The 14589-nt window shown below is 48.2% G+C and overlaps 1 protein-coding gene across 1 annotated transcript in view; it reads right to left on the minus strand.

Moving 5' to 3' along the window:
- Positions 1 to 14589, minus strand: part of TIAM2 (TIAM Rac1 associated GEF 2) — a 232152-nt gene that overhangs the window by 6566 nt on the left and 210997 nt on the right. Inside the window, exons 17-22 of the mRNA XM_060167248.1 lie at positions 10189 to 10368; positions 7366 to 7434; positions 6703 to 6828; positions 5738 to 5846; positions 1921 to 2100; positions 132 to 250 (exon numbers count right to left, since the gene is read on the minus strand). Coding sequence (XP_060023231.1) covers positions 132 to 250; positions 1921 to 2100; positions 5738 to 5846; positions 6703 to 6828; positions 7366 to 7434; positions 10189 to 10368 — 783 coding nt within the window. The remainder of the gene's footprint in view (positions 1 to 131; positions 251 to 1920; positions 2101 to 5737; positions 5847 to 6702; positions 6829 to 7365; positions 7435 to 10188; positions 10369 to 14589) is intronic.

Genomic DNA, 14589 nt, shown 5'->3' on the forward strand with positions numbered 1-14589 from the left:
GGCCTGTTATAAGCATTAAGATCAAAAAGAAAATTTTAGGCATTTTCTCCTGCACGAAATCCCTAACAGGTGACCTCCAGACCCGGGGGTCACAGGCATTCAGCCTCTCAGAATCCGGAAGTCCGACTGACCTCCTTCTCTGTTCCGCTCTGCTCTGCCACCAGCTGGTCGAACACCGTCCCGTAATCCTCGTGTATCTTCTGCATCTCGTTGATGTGGCTTGCTACTGTCTCCATTGCCTTCAGGGCTTCTGCAAAATACGCAATCATATTTACAATTTTGGTTTGTTTGAAATCCTGCCCAACAGCAGTAATGAAAAGGTTCAAGATTCAAGCCAGAATCTGAGACCCGTTCTCACTAAGAGCAGCAGCATTTGAGTATGATGCAGGCAGCCCACGGTAACCTAGTTACAATAATGAAGAGCAGCAGAGTTCTCTTCCACCTCAAATTCTTTTTGAAATGAGGCAGAGTACGAGTAAAAAGTATCACTAATAATAAGCTGTTTATTGAGCACTTCCTATTTGGCATGTTCTATGAGGCGATTTATGTGAAGCATCTCATTTAATCCCCACAATAACTCGATGACTGTAGGACCTGTTATCAATCCCATTTTACAGATGAGAAAACTCAGGTGCAGCGGGGTTCCGTTTTTTGCCAGACTTCCAAAGACAGACGTAAGGAGTGGAGCCAGAATTAAAATCCGAGGCTGACTGGCCACAGGATACCTGCTTTTGAACTTTGCCTCTCCTCCTGGACCACTTACTGGAATAGTGATCAATGACAATTTTTCTTAACAAGAAGTTGCAAGAGCCTCTGTAAATGCCCAGTTGCCAGAGCAATTGTTTGCATTCATGCGTGGGCATGTGAGGGACAAAATGATTTCATCCAAGGCAAAAAGAAAATTTCAAGTCACCTCCAAATTCACTATTTTTCATACTTTGTTCTTCTGATTTGGTATTTTAATTCAGTCTGGAGGGACGTTGGGAAGAAAACTTTTTAACAGACCCCTTTTAAAGATCATCTTAATGCAAAGTGAACTATTCCCACAGTATTTGAATGCTAATCATAATTTGTATCATTTATGTATAAGCTTTAATTTTCATACAAAAAAAATATCCTCATTACTTACGATACAGAAGTATGCTTGTCACAGAAAAGCAGCTAGTTTCATTTACACTCTTCTTGGTGTTTGCTATTCAGTAATACTAATATTTATTAATAAGTTTGTTTCCCTCTCCACATGCTTTATTACAGGTACCGTAACTGGACCTCCTAGCTTTGACACGTGGAGAACACATCACTCTTTCTCTGCGATCCAAACAGCAGCTCTTTAACGGATACTCTGTTTACTATCAAAGTGAGGGGCTTTGTGTACCTGACAAATTTGTATCTTAGGCCAATAATTTCTGAGGTTACAAAAGAAGACACCTCCGCGTCAGCCGTAAAAAGCTTCCCGGGTCCTCGGGTGTTGGTTTCAGAGTCAGGCTCTGCTCAGAGCCGTCCACAGGGTGGAGCCTCACACAACATATCTGATCAGCCGCACTTGGGCAGCAAACCACACACAACTTCAAAGTTGTAGGAAAACAGGCCGGGGTTTTGGTCCTGGCAGCACTGTTTGTTTGTGAACCACGTAACCTGAAGTAGTTTATTTCAACTCACTGAGCTTAAATTATCTTCTCTGAAAAATGGAAACACCCTTCCAGAGGCTATTCCAGTGAGATAATTTTTGCCAAAATACTTTGCCCACCTTACAGGGATGGCCATATTACCTAGCTATTTTCACATACTAAAATGGTACCTAAGGCTAACAATCACAGTACTGACAAATGCCAGAATGTGAAAGCAAGCAGGGAAGAGGGGAGCTCGTGGGCCTGGGGGGCGGCAGCCGTCACATCGCGGCCTGGGCCCCTCGCTTCTTACCTGTCAGGTGGTAATGCTCTTCGCTCTCGTGGTCTGTCAGGGACACGAGCTCCTTGAGCAGCAGTGGGTACTTGAGCACCCTCTGAACGGGCTTGATGAGGTAAGACTCCAGAGTGGAGGAGTGCTGCTTGGTGGGGTTCCGGGCGTCCAGAAAAGCCTTGAAGGCTTTATCAGTTTTAGCTACAAGCAGATGCATTAAAAGACCCTTAGAAGAGCACAGGAGGATGAATTAAATTCTGCTTCATTTAGGTTTTAATGGAACTACAGATGATCCACTTCTACAGTCCTCCTAATGACATCCTTCAAGAAAAACCCAGATGCACCCGTGGGTCACTGCCCGGCTGTCAGGGTGGATTCAGCACCGCCGCTCTGTGATGAATCCCATGAGAGCTTAAGGGGGCTTACCAGGCTGCCAGAAGAGTCCCAGCCACACACCAAAGAGGAACATGGAGTCAAGATGCAGGAGTGTCTGACTTTAAAGGCACGTTCACATGCATACCCATGAGAGAGACTGGTACAGGTGCCGGAAAAGTGAGTTTCAAACGATTCATAAAGCCACAAGGCAGTGTATCCAAACCCTATGCCATACCCCCCAAAAGATTCACAGAACAAAACCAGTATTTTTTTCCACGGACCTATAGCACAAATTGCTGCTTATTCTATACACTTGAGGGCTATCTGCAAAGCAAGCTTTTTTTTCCTTTAAAAATAAGTTGATAAGCACTGCAGCCTCCATCTCTACAGTTCCAAGCAATCTAAACCTTCCACCAGATTCAGACCCCTCTGGGCAGTGAAAACCACCTCTCTGTTCCGTGTCACGAAGGCACGCGCACGAAGCCGAGTGCTTTCAGTTACGAGGGTGCCAGTGGGCACCCAGCTGCTGCTCTGGATCCCACCTGCTGGCGCTGGTTGACCAGCTGTTGGAATTCAGCCCATTTGGATGAAAACAAATCTTTATTTGGGGTTTTGTACAAAGGTAAAATGGAACTTGTAGGAGATGCAGTACCATTCTGAATGTGGCTACTACACAAAGTGGATGGGGAGATGATCCTTCATCTTCGTGGCAAAGAAGGAACTGAGCAAACCACTGGTATGCTTTTAATTTACTACACTGTCGATAAGAAGGTGTTCATGGGAGGAAACTAGTTCTTTCTGGTTTAAAGAACTAGAGGAGACAGATTGGGCTCTGTCTTGTTGGCCTGAAGCACTCCAAGACTTCCCTTTTTCAACTTAAGCCTGTTCTAGGATTTAAACCAAATGGCAGAACTGCATCAGTGGACCTGGCTAAACACTGTCGGTGTCTGGACGAAGCCTACGCTCCCTCCACGACAGTACAGAGAGGCCATTCCCCACTTCTGAAAAAGAAACACGGAAGAGCAAACTCCGGATTCTTTATGGCAATGCCATCAAGGAGCGTTTGATGACAGACAGAAAGGGCTTGGAACGTAGCTTGGCTCCTACTTCCCTGCTGACACAACTAAAAAAGTTCCAATGCAGAATCCCCTCCAGCACTCGCCGTCGTCACGCAAGACAGCCCTGATTCACGGGGCAAATCATAACGGGAGTGAACTACACGAGGCCAACCCTAACTGTGAAGAAGGCATTCAAGTCCTGGGGAAGTCACTTTTTATCCTGGGAATTTGTAACAGTTTAAGCTTCAGTAGGTTCAGATCCTACTTCCAGGTACACTGGAGAAAACGCAGGTAGCCTGGCGAGCTTCCCTGGAGACGGTTCAGGTGACCTTAAATAGGATTGCATATATTTTCATAAGACGCCTTCCACTGTAGGACCCATGCAGAACAGGAGCAACCCCTGGGGACCTGTATTTGTTTGATGTTCTCCGTGCAGGTTGAATTACTGCTGCTCATGACCTTGAGCTTAAAGGCCGCCTCTCATCTCTGCCCCAGAAATGAGAATTCCAAAGAATGGGATAGAAAAATATCTTCTGAAAGAGACAAATCCGAGAATTCTAATCTCATACCTAAAGAGGTGTGTGATGACTGAAAGAAGCCTTTGGTAATAACAAAACCTCAGTTGAGCATTGCTAGTTTAGGGTGTGGTAAAGGAAATGTTCACATATTGAGGTCTGGGGAAGTCATTCTGGCCTATACACGAGTTAACTTTAATGTAAAAAACAGCCTGTTCGTGGCCTTTCAAACATACACTGTACATCTGCTTTAATTATTAAAGAAAAGGGTGCATTGACCAGAAGTAAAGAATGTCCATGTTAAAATTAAAGATGAAATGCCTCCCTTCCTGGGACGCCAATGCTGGTCCTCATTCCATGATAAGACTTCCTTCCCAGGTGCCAAGGCCATACTGACTGGCTGTGTACGTGCTGATCTGGTTTTCCTGAAATCTGGAAGGAATGTATCCCTGACTTGTTTGATGTTCTTTCTTCTGACAAGACATGAAACTGTGCTGACAGCCCTGCTTCTCCAGAGCAGATCCTCAGAGGAATCAGAGAAGCTGTCTTCTGGGCAGTACTCCTCAGTCTGGCTCAAATAAAACTCTTTTCTATTCCTATTATAGACTGTTTATTGATTATTTCTGTCAACAGGTTATTATAGGAGTAGCTTAAACACTGGGTTGATGACAACAGTGACGGTGACTGTGGCACAAAAACTCCCTCCAACACTCCTACACCTGGAGAAGGTCACTGCTAACATCAAATCTCTGACTGCGCTTCCCAGGACGGGCTGACTGGCCGGCCCGTCACTGAAAGCCCAGGCAGATCAACGTGTTGGCCACCTGCACCCAAGCTGACCCGCTGCAAGTCGGCGGCCAAAGCTCAGGCATCTCGCCAGCTCCACAGAGTAATGTTTGCTGTTGACATGAAGGGGACGAGCAATGCAGGTGGGTCACCCAGGTCCACTTGGATTTCAGAAAAATAAAAATGTTCAATTAAAGTCAATAAAATAAAATAAGACGATAACAATGTGGAGAGACGGAAGGTACTTCAGTGACAGAACGTGGCCTGCGACAAGCGCCCAGTTCACCAAAGGGGCTTTAATTTTAGTTAACACACTTCTTGTGAGTTTGGTGGTTGCTGTTTGGTGGTGGTTTTCTGCAGTGGATCCTCGGGCTTAAGAAGAAGGTTAACAGGAAGGAAAGAAGGGAACTCCCTGGTGGCGCAGTGGTTAAGAATCCGCGTGCCAATACAGAGCACACGGGTTCGAGCCCTGGTCCGGGAAGATCCCACATGCCGCGGAGCAACTAAGCCTGTGCGCCACAACCACTGAGTCTGCACGTCTGGAGCCCGCAAGCCACACCTACTGAAGCCCATCCTCCGCAACAAGAGAAGCCCCCGCTCGCCACAACTAGACAGCCCGCGTGCAGCAATGAAGACCCAACACAGCCAAAAATAAAAATAAATTAATTTTAAAAAGAAAGAAAGAAAGAAAATGGCATACATTGCTTTCTACCCCCTCCAGCGGCTTATACGGTTGGTTAAAAGTTTTCAGAGCAAGGCATTTGGTGAAAAAAGAAATCCAGATGCAATTTAACAGCAAAGTGACACGTGGCAGAGCAACATCTCTGCTGTTTGGTACACACGTTCACTGTCACCAGTACACTGAAATAAACTGAAAACTTCATGTTTGTCAACTTCAAGGCCAACAATGGAGCATAATCCATTAAAATTACACTTATCCCTACTTGACGAATACAAATTTACTCTTTTTAAAATATATATATTTACTTATTTGGCTGCACTGGGTCTTTAGTTGCAGCACGCGGGAACTTCGTTGCTGCGTGTGGTATTTTATTAACAATTACAATTTCAAAAGTACAGCTATAAAAGGTATGAGCAACTTACCCCTCTCTAGAACCTTCTGCACTTTAATATGATTAGCACAGAATCCGCTATAGAGTTTAAAGTGGTCCGCGTAATAAAGGAAAGAGCCTCCGAGGGAAAACAGTAGTTTCTAGAAGGAAAGAGGAAAAGTTACATCAGGCGTGGTTTAATCAGTGTCTGTCTGCTGGCTCTGGCATGGTGTCTGACCGCTTTGCTGTCTCCATGGCATTTGTCTTTCGGACACCAGAGCACTAATGCCTCGGGGAAGGCACTGACTAAAAGCAGCCCCGGGCGGCCCCCTTTGCCCAGTAGCTGGAGAACAGCCCGGGCGTCCCTCTAGCACAGCTTCAGTTTGATTGAAAAGTTTCTGGCAGCAGAGCCTATTGACACAGTGCGCAATCAGGGACAAGAAAGAAAGTTCTATAAAAAATACGTCTGACACAGTGGGATATAAATAATCTGAGAGGCTAGTTAATAAAGCTGACTCTGCATTACTTGGGACGAATGATGCTTGCTGTGTACGTTCTTGGTCCCTTTCTACTGCCTTCCGCCTGTCCTTCCCTGGAGGGACCTCTTGCCAGTCACCAATGGCCACACTGGAGACAGGGCTCCATAGAAGAGGAGGCTCTCTCAGAGCCAGTGAAAACCTAGGTCCCATGACCACAGAGATGCAGAATCAGAGGCAGTAGGTGCTCTTGCCTCAGAAGCAATCGCCCTACAGATCCTTCTGCAGAGCTGAGTAAGGAGCGTGCGTGTCAACAGCAGGCAGACTCCATAAAAGCTGTGCTGCCCAGACGTCTGAGTCGCAGAGCATTTACTCTAGGGAGACACGGAGCCGCCTTTTACCACCCGCCAGAGGAAAGCCATGCAATGAGAGCGCTAAACTTACCTTTTCAATAGTCAAGGGACAACACTCTCTCTTCAAAGGGAGAATTTTGCACCGTTCCCACCTATGTTTGCTTTAAACCTAAGTCTAAAATACTTACTCTGAACTGCGAGGGGGTTTCAAGTATGTTAAAGTCAGCCGATGCTGAAATCCCATCCTCCAGAGTCTCCAGAAATACCTTTTGAAAGTCAAGCATCTCTGGCAAACTTCCAAAAAGTGACTCCATCTGTGTACGTGAGGATCAGAATTCGAAGAGAGGGTGTTAGCGACGGCGACCCAGACACCACTCTACGTCCCAGACGCACACATGAACCACAAGTCATTCACCAAGAAGGAGACAGAAGTGAAGCCTTTAAAGAAGACGGCATATTCAGTAGGGGACATAGCTCACACACAGAGACTTTGACTGCCCCGGTCCCTGTAATACTAAAATAATTGGAAGTGGGTGTCAAGTTTTCAGAATTCAAACTGGGGGGAAAATGGAAAGAACTAATTACTGTGATTTAACATTAAAAAGCCACGTATTAAAAAGTAATGTGGGGGACACCTTCTACTACACAAGGGGCACGGTCATTTATAACTCCTGCCACTGTGTTTCACGGGATGGAGGCCACATAAATGGCTTTGAAGGAGGTGACGCTTGGGTCTCTCTGAAGATCCGAAGTCTCAAATGTTCTTTGCGGATCAGTAGATAAAATCTAGGTCTGCTAAAAGGCAAACTGAGACTAACCTATGGGTCAGCGGACGAAGGGAAGGTATTTACCTCATCCTGGGTAAGAAAGGTCTCACTTTGAAGCGGCTCCAAGTATAAGTCAAAGAGGCAGCTCAGATCCTGAAAGACAGAAGAGAGTCTTTAACCCGGAAGTCTCCAAAATACCCAAGCGTTTCCAGCAGCCCGGGCTGCAGCTCAGACTCGCGTTAGGAACAATGAAGTTTGTGTCCGGTTGAAACGCTTGGCCCTGCAAGTGGTGGTTCCTGCTCAGCTAATTCAGAGACGTTCACAACACAGTACGGCCAGCATCTGGACTCCACATTTTTCTTTATAGCTCGATCACCTACTCTGCGTATCTGAATATCTCAGTGGCAGAACCAGGACCTTTCTTTCGGCTGCTGCAGCAGGAACACTCATTTCCCTTCAGAGAAGGGAGTTCTGGCCAGGTACCTCTGTCAGGTGTGGCCACATCCGCTGGCCGACCTGGCTTCCTTCTCTGCCTCAAAGAGCAAGGCGGCAGCTCCAGCGTGGACAGCTGAGCTGACACGGACAGGACAAGATCCGGAGAGCTCTTCGGCTTTGGGGCTGACGCAGGAGCAGAATTTCAAACTCCCATGCTCAAATGCAAGAAAACATTTCTGAAGATGAGCAGTCATCACGTTTACAGTCTAGGCCATCTTTGAATCTCCAGTAAACTGGGCTCCAACAGTACAGAATAGTGGGAGTTGACTGTATTTACAAAACTCTTTAAAGGTTTTTTTAAAATAATTTGAAGCCAAGATCAGGATATAGTTTAGTGATAGAAAAGAGTTCTTTTTCTTGTTTCATTTATTCCAAAGAATTTTGAGTCCCAAACTATGAGAAGTAGGTAACTACGTCTGCCTCCTTTTACAATGGAGAAATCCAGCTCTGGAGAGCCTGGTCAAGCCAGAAGCCTCCACAGCCTTGTGGTGTAGGTCCTGAGAGCAAGTGGACAGGCCTGTGACACTGAGTGTTTCACAGTCAAATCCGCCCTGGCCTTCCCGACCTCCCCAGACCCCACGGCGGCCGCTGCAGAGCAGGGAGAGGTGAGAAGTCACCGAGTCATCTCAGGGAACACATGAATGCTGAAAACGCCAAGTCACGTGCAGAGGGTCCAGGTTACAAAACAAGTCAAAGTCCATGTTGAATGTCAGCAACAAAAAGAAATTAAAAAATGAAAAAGGGGTGTGTGTGTGTGTGTGTGTGTGTGTGAGAGAGAGAGAGAGAGAGAGAGAGAGAGAGAGAGAGAGAGAAAATCACCCTAGGCACCAGGCACTGGTTATTTTGTCAGAGGCAGAGGTGGGCTGTGGTCACTCCCTGAGCCGGTCACTGCCATCCAGGAGCAGTGACACACTGAGGGAGGCCTCGCTGAGCCGCGGAGCCAGAGCCGCAACACGGGGGCCCCAAGGAGACAAAGGGCAGGGCTCTCGCAGAGAGAAGGGAGAGCCATCCTTTGTATGCACTTCGCCCAGAGCATCCGTCTGTCCTAGACCAGCGTCACGATGCAGTGACCCTCCCGTTCAAAGTGGTCTAACAGTAAAATATAACGACAGCAGTGACAAAAATAAAAAGGGACTTGGATTCCGCTCTCAACTATGCCCTCAACCCTGCAGGTGAGAACACCATGGCCATCACCAAGCTGCCACGGCACACAGAGCTGCTGGGCAAGGTCACTGTCGGAAGCCCCTGGATGTTCACTCCATCTCCCCACGTCCGATACAGGAAAAGACACAGTGGGAAATGAAATGGAACTGCCGTCTCTGCAGTTTTCCTTTCTCCCCTGCGGGACCAAAAGAAGAGGCTATGGGTAATTCTCCTGGGCTGCCTGTGAATGAGGCTTTCGGGAAAGTTCAGATAAAATGACAGTGATGTTAATTAAAGGGGAAGCTCAGATAAGTCTTGTGGAGAAAGAAGGTGAGAGCCGTGTGTGTGTGTGTGTGTGTGTGTGTGTGTGTGTGTGTGTGTGTGTGTGTGTGTGTGTGTGTGTGTGTGTGTGTGTGTGTGTGTGTGTGTGTGTGTGTGTGTGTGTGTGTACGCGAGCGTGCGTGCATGCGCGCGCACACACCAAGGCTTAATTCACGGACACCGTGTTTTAGAGCTAGAACAAGAACACCCCTGGTCTCAGACCCCAGTTGAGGGGCTTGGAGGGAGCCGCCCAAGGCCACTGCAGCAGGTGAAGGCAAGGCCAGGCCTGGATTCTCAGCTCCCACACTGCTGCCAGCAATTGGCTGATGAGATGAGTTTGAAACCATTCCAAACCGTCAGCAAATACTTAAAGCAAAAGAACTCTGTCTTCCCAGGCACCTGCATTTTTTGTAAAATGCTTCTCAAACTACTAACTGAAGCCTCTGAGATGAATAAATGAACTCCCCGGGTAGTGAAAGGTTCGGCCGCTGCCCTGTGTGATGGCTGGGGACGCCTGCGAGATGCCTGGCACCCCCGCCGCGGGGCTCTGTCCCGCGCGGTGACCGCCTGCACTCTGGAGCCCGTCCCAGCAGCTGCTTGCAGACAAGCTGTTCCCTGGTTCCTCAACACCTAAAGTGATCTCCATTCCCCCTTTCCCTAAACCCGTACGGGCTCCCTTCCCACAGATTGCAAATGGCAAACCAGAACATCTGTTTCCATAGTGAACGCTACCTCGGTAACAAAACGACCGGGGAATCTAATTTTTGCAAGCCCTCTCAGCCCTTCCATCCTCTCGCCCTCCCCTTCAGCAACTCGCCACTTCAGGGAGCAGGCCTCTCCCTCGTGAGTGGCAGGGTCCCCGGCAGATACCTGGAGACCCCTGCCAACATACATACAACTGGCTGTCACAGGAGGGGAGCAGGAAATTGTGACAGCATCTTCTGTTACCTTCACATAGGACTTCTCTGTGTCCATGAGCTCCTGGATGACTTTTCGGAGGCGATCTGCATCCGAGAGGTGGCGAGCCAGCGGCCTCGGAGGCGGGTCCTGACTCTCCCTTGGTCCTTCCATGCCGTTGGTCTGGGTGTCGTTATAACTCCTACAGAGCGCGGCGATCTGCTCAGCACTCTGGGAGGGAACAAGAGGCACAGGACGTTCTCCATCATTATCAACAGCCCACCAAAGACACAGGGGCTCCCTCTTTGCCCAGCGCCCTCTCAGGAGTCTCACGGGGCATTCATCTAGGGCATCCGGCTTCATTCATCTCAAGCGACGCTGGCTACCATTCAAGGTTCTGGTCGTGAAGATATGAACTTCCACTTGTTCAGTACTTACCCATGATGCTTTTTCGCTTTCACAGTAGCTGTCTGACAGATGCTTCTTTAGTGCTGAGACTAGAGAATAAGGCAGAGCTAACCCTCTGCAATACGGCCGAGGTTGCTCTAAAATCAAGGTCATGGCTCTGTGAAAGCACAATGAGAGACAGACTCATCCGGTCCACTCTGTCCCCTCAATGGCTGGCCTAACAGAGTTCAGTTCTCACACTAAACGGCCCGGAGAGACTCAGGAACGGGGCAGCAGGGCAGCAGTTTTAGGATGGCCTGACCACAAGGGCCTTAGATCTGCCCCTAAACCCAGCCCTGGAGCTCTGCAGCCTCAGGCCAAGGAGCAGCATTAGGGGTGAGAGTTTGAGCCGCTGCATCAGCTAGGAATGGCAGTAGAGGGCAGGATGTGTAGGAAAGATAAGGTCCCCACGCCGAAGGGGTGCAGAGCCCGGGGAGCAGATGACACGGGAAGCCTGGTGAGGCTCCGTGGGAACCTTCACGGAGGAGGGAGACTTGAGCAGCTTCTGAGCGGGAAGCAGACGTGTCAGACCCAGGACGTGGGGGCACGGAGGGTTCTCATTCCAGGTAGTGGGAACAGAATCACACACGTTAAATGGCAAGAAGGAGCGGGAACGTCTGCGGGGGTGAACAGCCTTCTGTGCAAGTTCCTGCTCAGACTTAAGCACGGCATGAAAAGCCTTCTCCAGGGGAAGCCATGTGTACACTCCTGCCTCAGGCTGATGCTTTGAGGTCTCAAATGTGCCTCCTCCTATGTGCCTCTACCTGCCTGGAGCACCATCAGATTACACTCAAAGTATCTTTTCTATTCCTCTTTCTTTGCATTCCTCCCACACACAAGCTCCAGCCCATCTTACCACCCAGCAGCCCGTAAGCCAGCCAAGGGCAGGCTCCTGCCTTTCTCTGCCGTCGCCCCCAAGTGCTCAGTGCTGAGTCCACCTCTGGTGCACCGACGTTATGACTGAATAACAGAGCAGCTTAGTCCCGACACGAATGACCAGTATCCGTCCATCTTTGGCAACTTTCTGTCCCTCAACTAAAACTCTCCTTTCTTCAGCTAGATGTCTCCATGCCTGATGTCCCTCACGCTGTCTCGGGTCAAAAGCTGCCCCAGTCAGAAGCACCTCTTCATTCTCACTGAATTCATTTTCTTTACTTGGCTGTTTCAGGACGCTAACAAGCCACACAGCACATGGGTCAACCTCAGCGGCCAACTTGTTACAAAAGCTGCCACCTGACACACCGAAGTGCCTCCCTTCTCCTCTCCTCCTCTGTTCTACGCCCCACCCGCCTTTCCTCAACACGGTGTCTTCATATGATGGGAGCAGACGACACTGACACTTGGCATTGATGTTCTGGCTAGACTTTCAATTCAATCTGGTGGGAACCAACTGCTCTGCCTCCAAAGAAATAGAAACCAGCCCCTGCACAAGGAGATAAGACTTGCCAAGAAACACCAAAGCGCAGCCTATGGCAGACTGGAAACCAACACGAGCCTGTGTGGAACAAACGAGAAATGTGACACACGTTAGACGAATGGGAGCATCATGTTGGAACAGGCTGTCTGGAAGGCTTCAGTGAAGAGTGGATTGTAACTGGTCCTGGAAGGAGCGTGTACCAAGGGAGAACCACGGAATGAGCCAAAGGCGGCGGGTGGAGGGAGGTGGTGGTGGCGGAGGGATAAGCCCAGTAACATAAAGAGCCCAACTCAAGGCGGGGGGTGAGAGCGGGGCCCCCGCAGATGTCTACGATGAGAACTCCCAGACTGCTGGCCTATTTCATATAATTGCTTCTCCTGTATTTTGGCATTAATCTTGGTGCAAAAGTTAAATCAACCATGTAACAGATACTAAACCTCCAACTAGACACACAGACACATCTGAAGTGATTTACTTCTAAAACAGTTAAAGCATGTGTAAGCACTAATGATCCTCCTTAAGTACACATGTTATCCCCTTGTTTTTATCCTTAACTATAACACTAGCATATTGCTGGTAATGCCTATCAGAAGATGTTCACTCCAAGTAAACTTTCAAAGAACAAGAAAACAGACATGGGGCTTCCCTGGTGGTGCAGTGGTTAAGAATCTGCCTGCCAATGCAGGGGACACGGGTTCGAGCTCTGGTCCGGGGAGATCCCACACGCCGCGGAGCAACTAAGCCCGTGCGCCACAACTACTGAGCCTGTGAGCTAGAGCCCGTGAGCCACAACTACTGAGCCTGCGCTCTACAGCCCGTGCTCCGCAACGAGGGAAGCCACTGCAGTGAGAAGCCTGCAATGAAGAGTAGCCCCCGCTTGCCTCAACTAGAGAAAGCCCGCGTGCAGCAACGAAGACCCAATGCAGCCAAAAATAAATATTAAATAAATTAATTTTAAAAAAGAAAACAGACGTGGATCTTAAAGCACCAATTAGAATGCAACTTGACCTATCAAAATGTCTCATAACATGTTTGAAACAACCAAATCTCATGATTCATTATTGAAGAAACTCCAAACTGTTCGGTCTTACCCTAGAAGCCTGATGACACAGCAAAAGCCAAACAGAGCAGTGCAGCCAAAAGGTGGCTTTCCTTCTCTTCCAGGACATGAGCCTCACGATGGAGCACAAGGGAACATCACCAAACCAGCCCCAATTCTGTCCTCCTCTTCCTGCTTCCCACGAAGCAGGTGTCTTCAAGCCAGGTCACACGTTTGCTCTCTGGGAGGGGCTATTAAAAAACACCCACCGCTGGACCACCTGAATCAGAATCTTTGGGGCCCCAGGTATGCTGCTGTGTGACTCACATGAGAACTACTGGTCTACCCATCAGTAGAGCGAGCATTCTGCCTGCGGTTTCTGGGAGGATCATGTTGTCCCCAGGGTCTGCACCACAGGATGGCCACGTAAAAGGTGTGTGGACTGAGCTCACGAGATAAAGAGGAAATAGGCAGAATCACACCTGTGCGCCTGGTGTGCTGGGTTTGGCTTCACTCACGGTCCAACAGCCCAAGATAATAATACTGAGACTCTCAAACTTACTTATTTGAAATCTCTATACTGGTATTTGCACCACAAGCTCAGACAATACAACTTTGCAATCCTGAAAAACAACGGTTTCCAGGGCTGTAGAATCCAAATTAATAGCTCACATATACTGTATAAAATAAGATCTCACAAAATGCACCATAAGTGAAATGGCAGCTGGTGAGATGCAGCTTTGCCTTGCTGGGATGTCAAAAATCACACCTAACAATGCAGTGTTAAAATAACGAGATTTTAAAAATAAAGTATCTTGCCATTTTAGAAAATCAGAATTCATGTTGAGAACGCTTCTGGTAAGATTAAGTTGGAAAAGTAAATGTTAGCTGAGAGTTTCACGGCAAATGCACTTTTGAAGGTAGGGCTCATAATGACGTGCTCAAGTGCTACGAAGTCACTGTAGCTGCTGTCTAGGGAAGGTTGTGAGGATTACCTGGGATCCAACAGGGCAGAGCCACTAGAAGGAGAAGAGTAATTGTACCTATGTCTTTAGATCGTATCTGAAAGAGTCACTTGGTTGGTTATATTTCATTTCCTCCGTTCTTAGCAATGGTTATAAAATTGAACTGCTAAAGGTAGAATTCTGGGTGTATCTGATAAGCAGTTTCTAGGAACAGCGACTATTTCGGTTGGGCTATTTTCACACGTACGCGTGGTGATGGAGGTGAAAAGCACAGACAAGATTGAGAGGAACCGAGTTCCAGCCCTGGCCCTGCCCACGGTCCTCCATGCGTGCTGGGCAAGACTCATTGCTGCACCTTCAATTTCCTTATTGATGAGACAGAGGAAGCATTACCTAGCCCATCAGGTAACCCCTCAAATTGCCATTTGGACCACGGAGAAAGGGGAACTTGGATTTGTTGAGCACTTGCTGTATACGAGACAAACTCGGGGGCGGTGTTCTCCTAGAACTATCAGGCATTCGGTCCTGACGATGCGACCGGCTGAGACTACAGGTGCCGAGTGCGAAGGCAGCACCTGATGGAA

The sequence above is a fragment of the Lagenorhynchus albirostris genome, chromosome 12, assembly GCF_949774975.1.
Source record: "Lagenorhynchus albirostris chromosome 12, mLagAlb1.1, whole genome shotgun sequence".
Lineage (NCBI taxonomy): Eukaryota > Metazoa > Chordata > Mammalia > Artiodactyla > Delphinidae > Lagenorhynchus > Lagenorhynchus albirostris.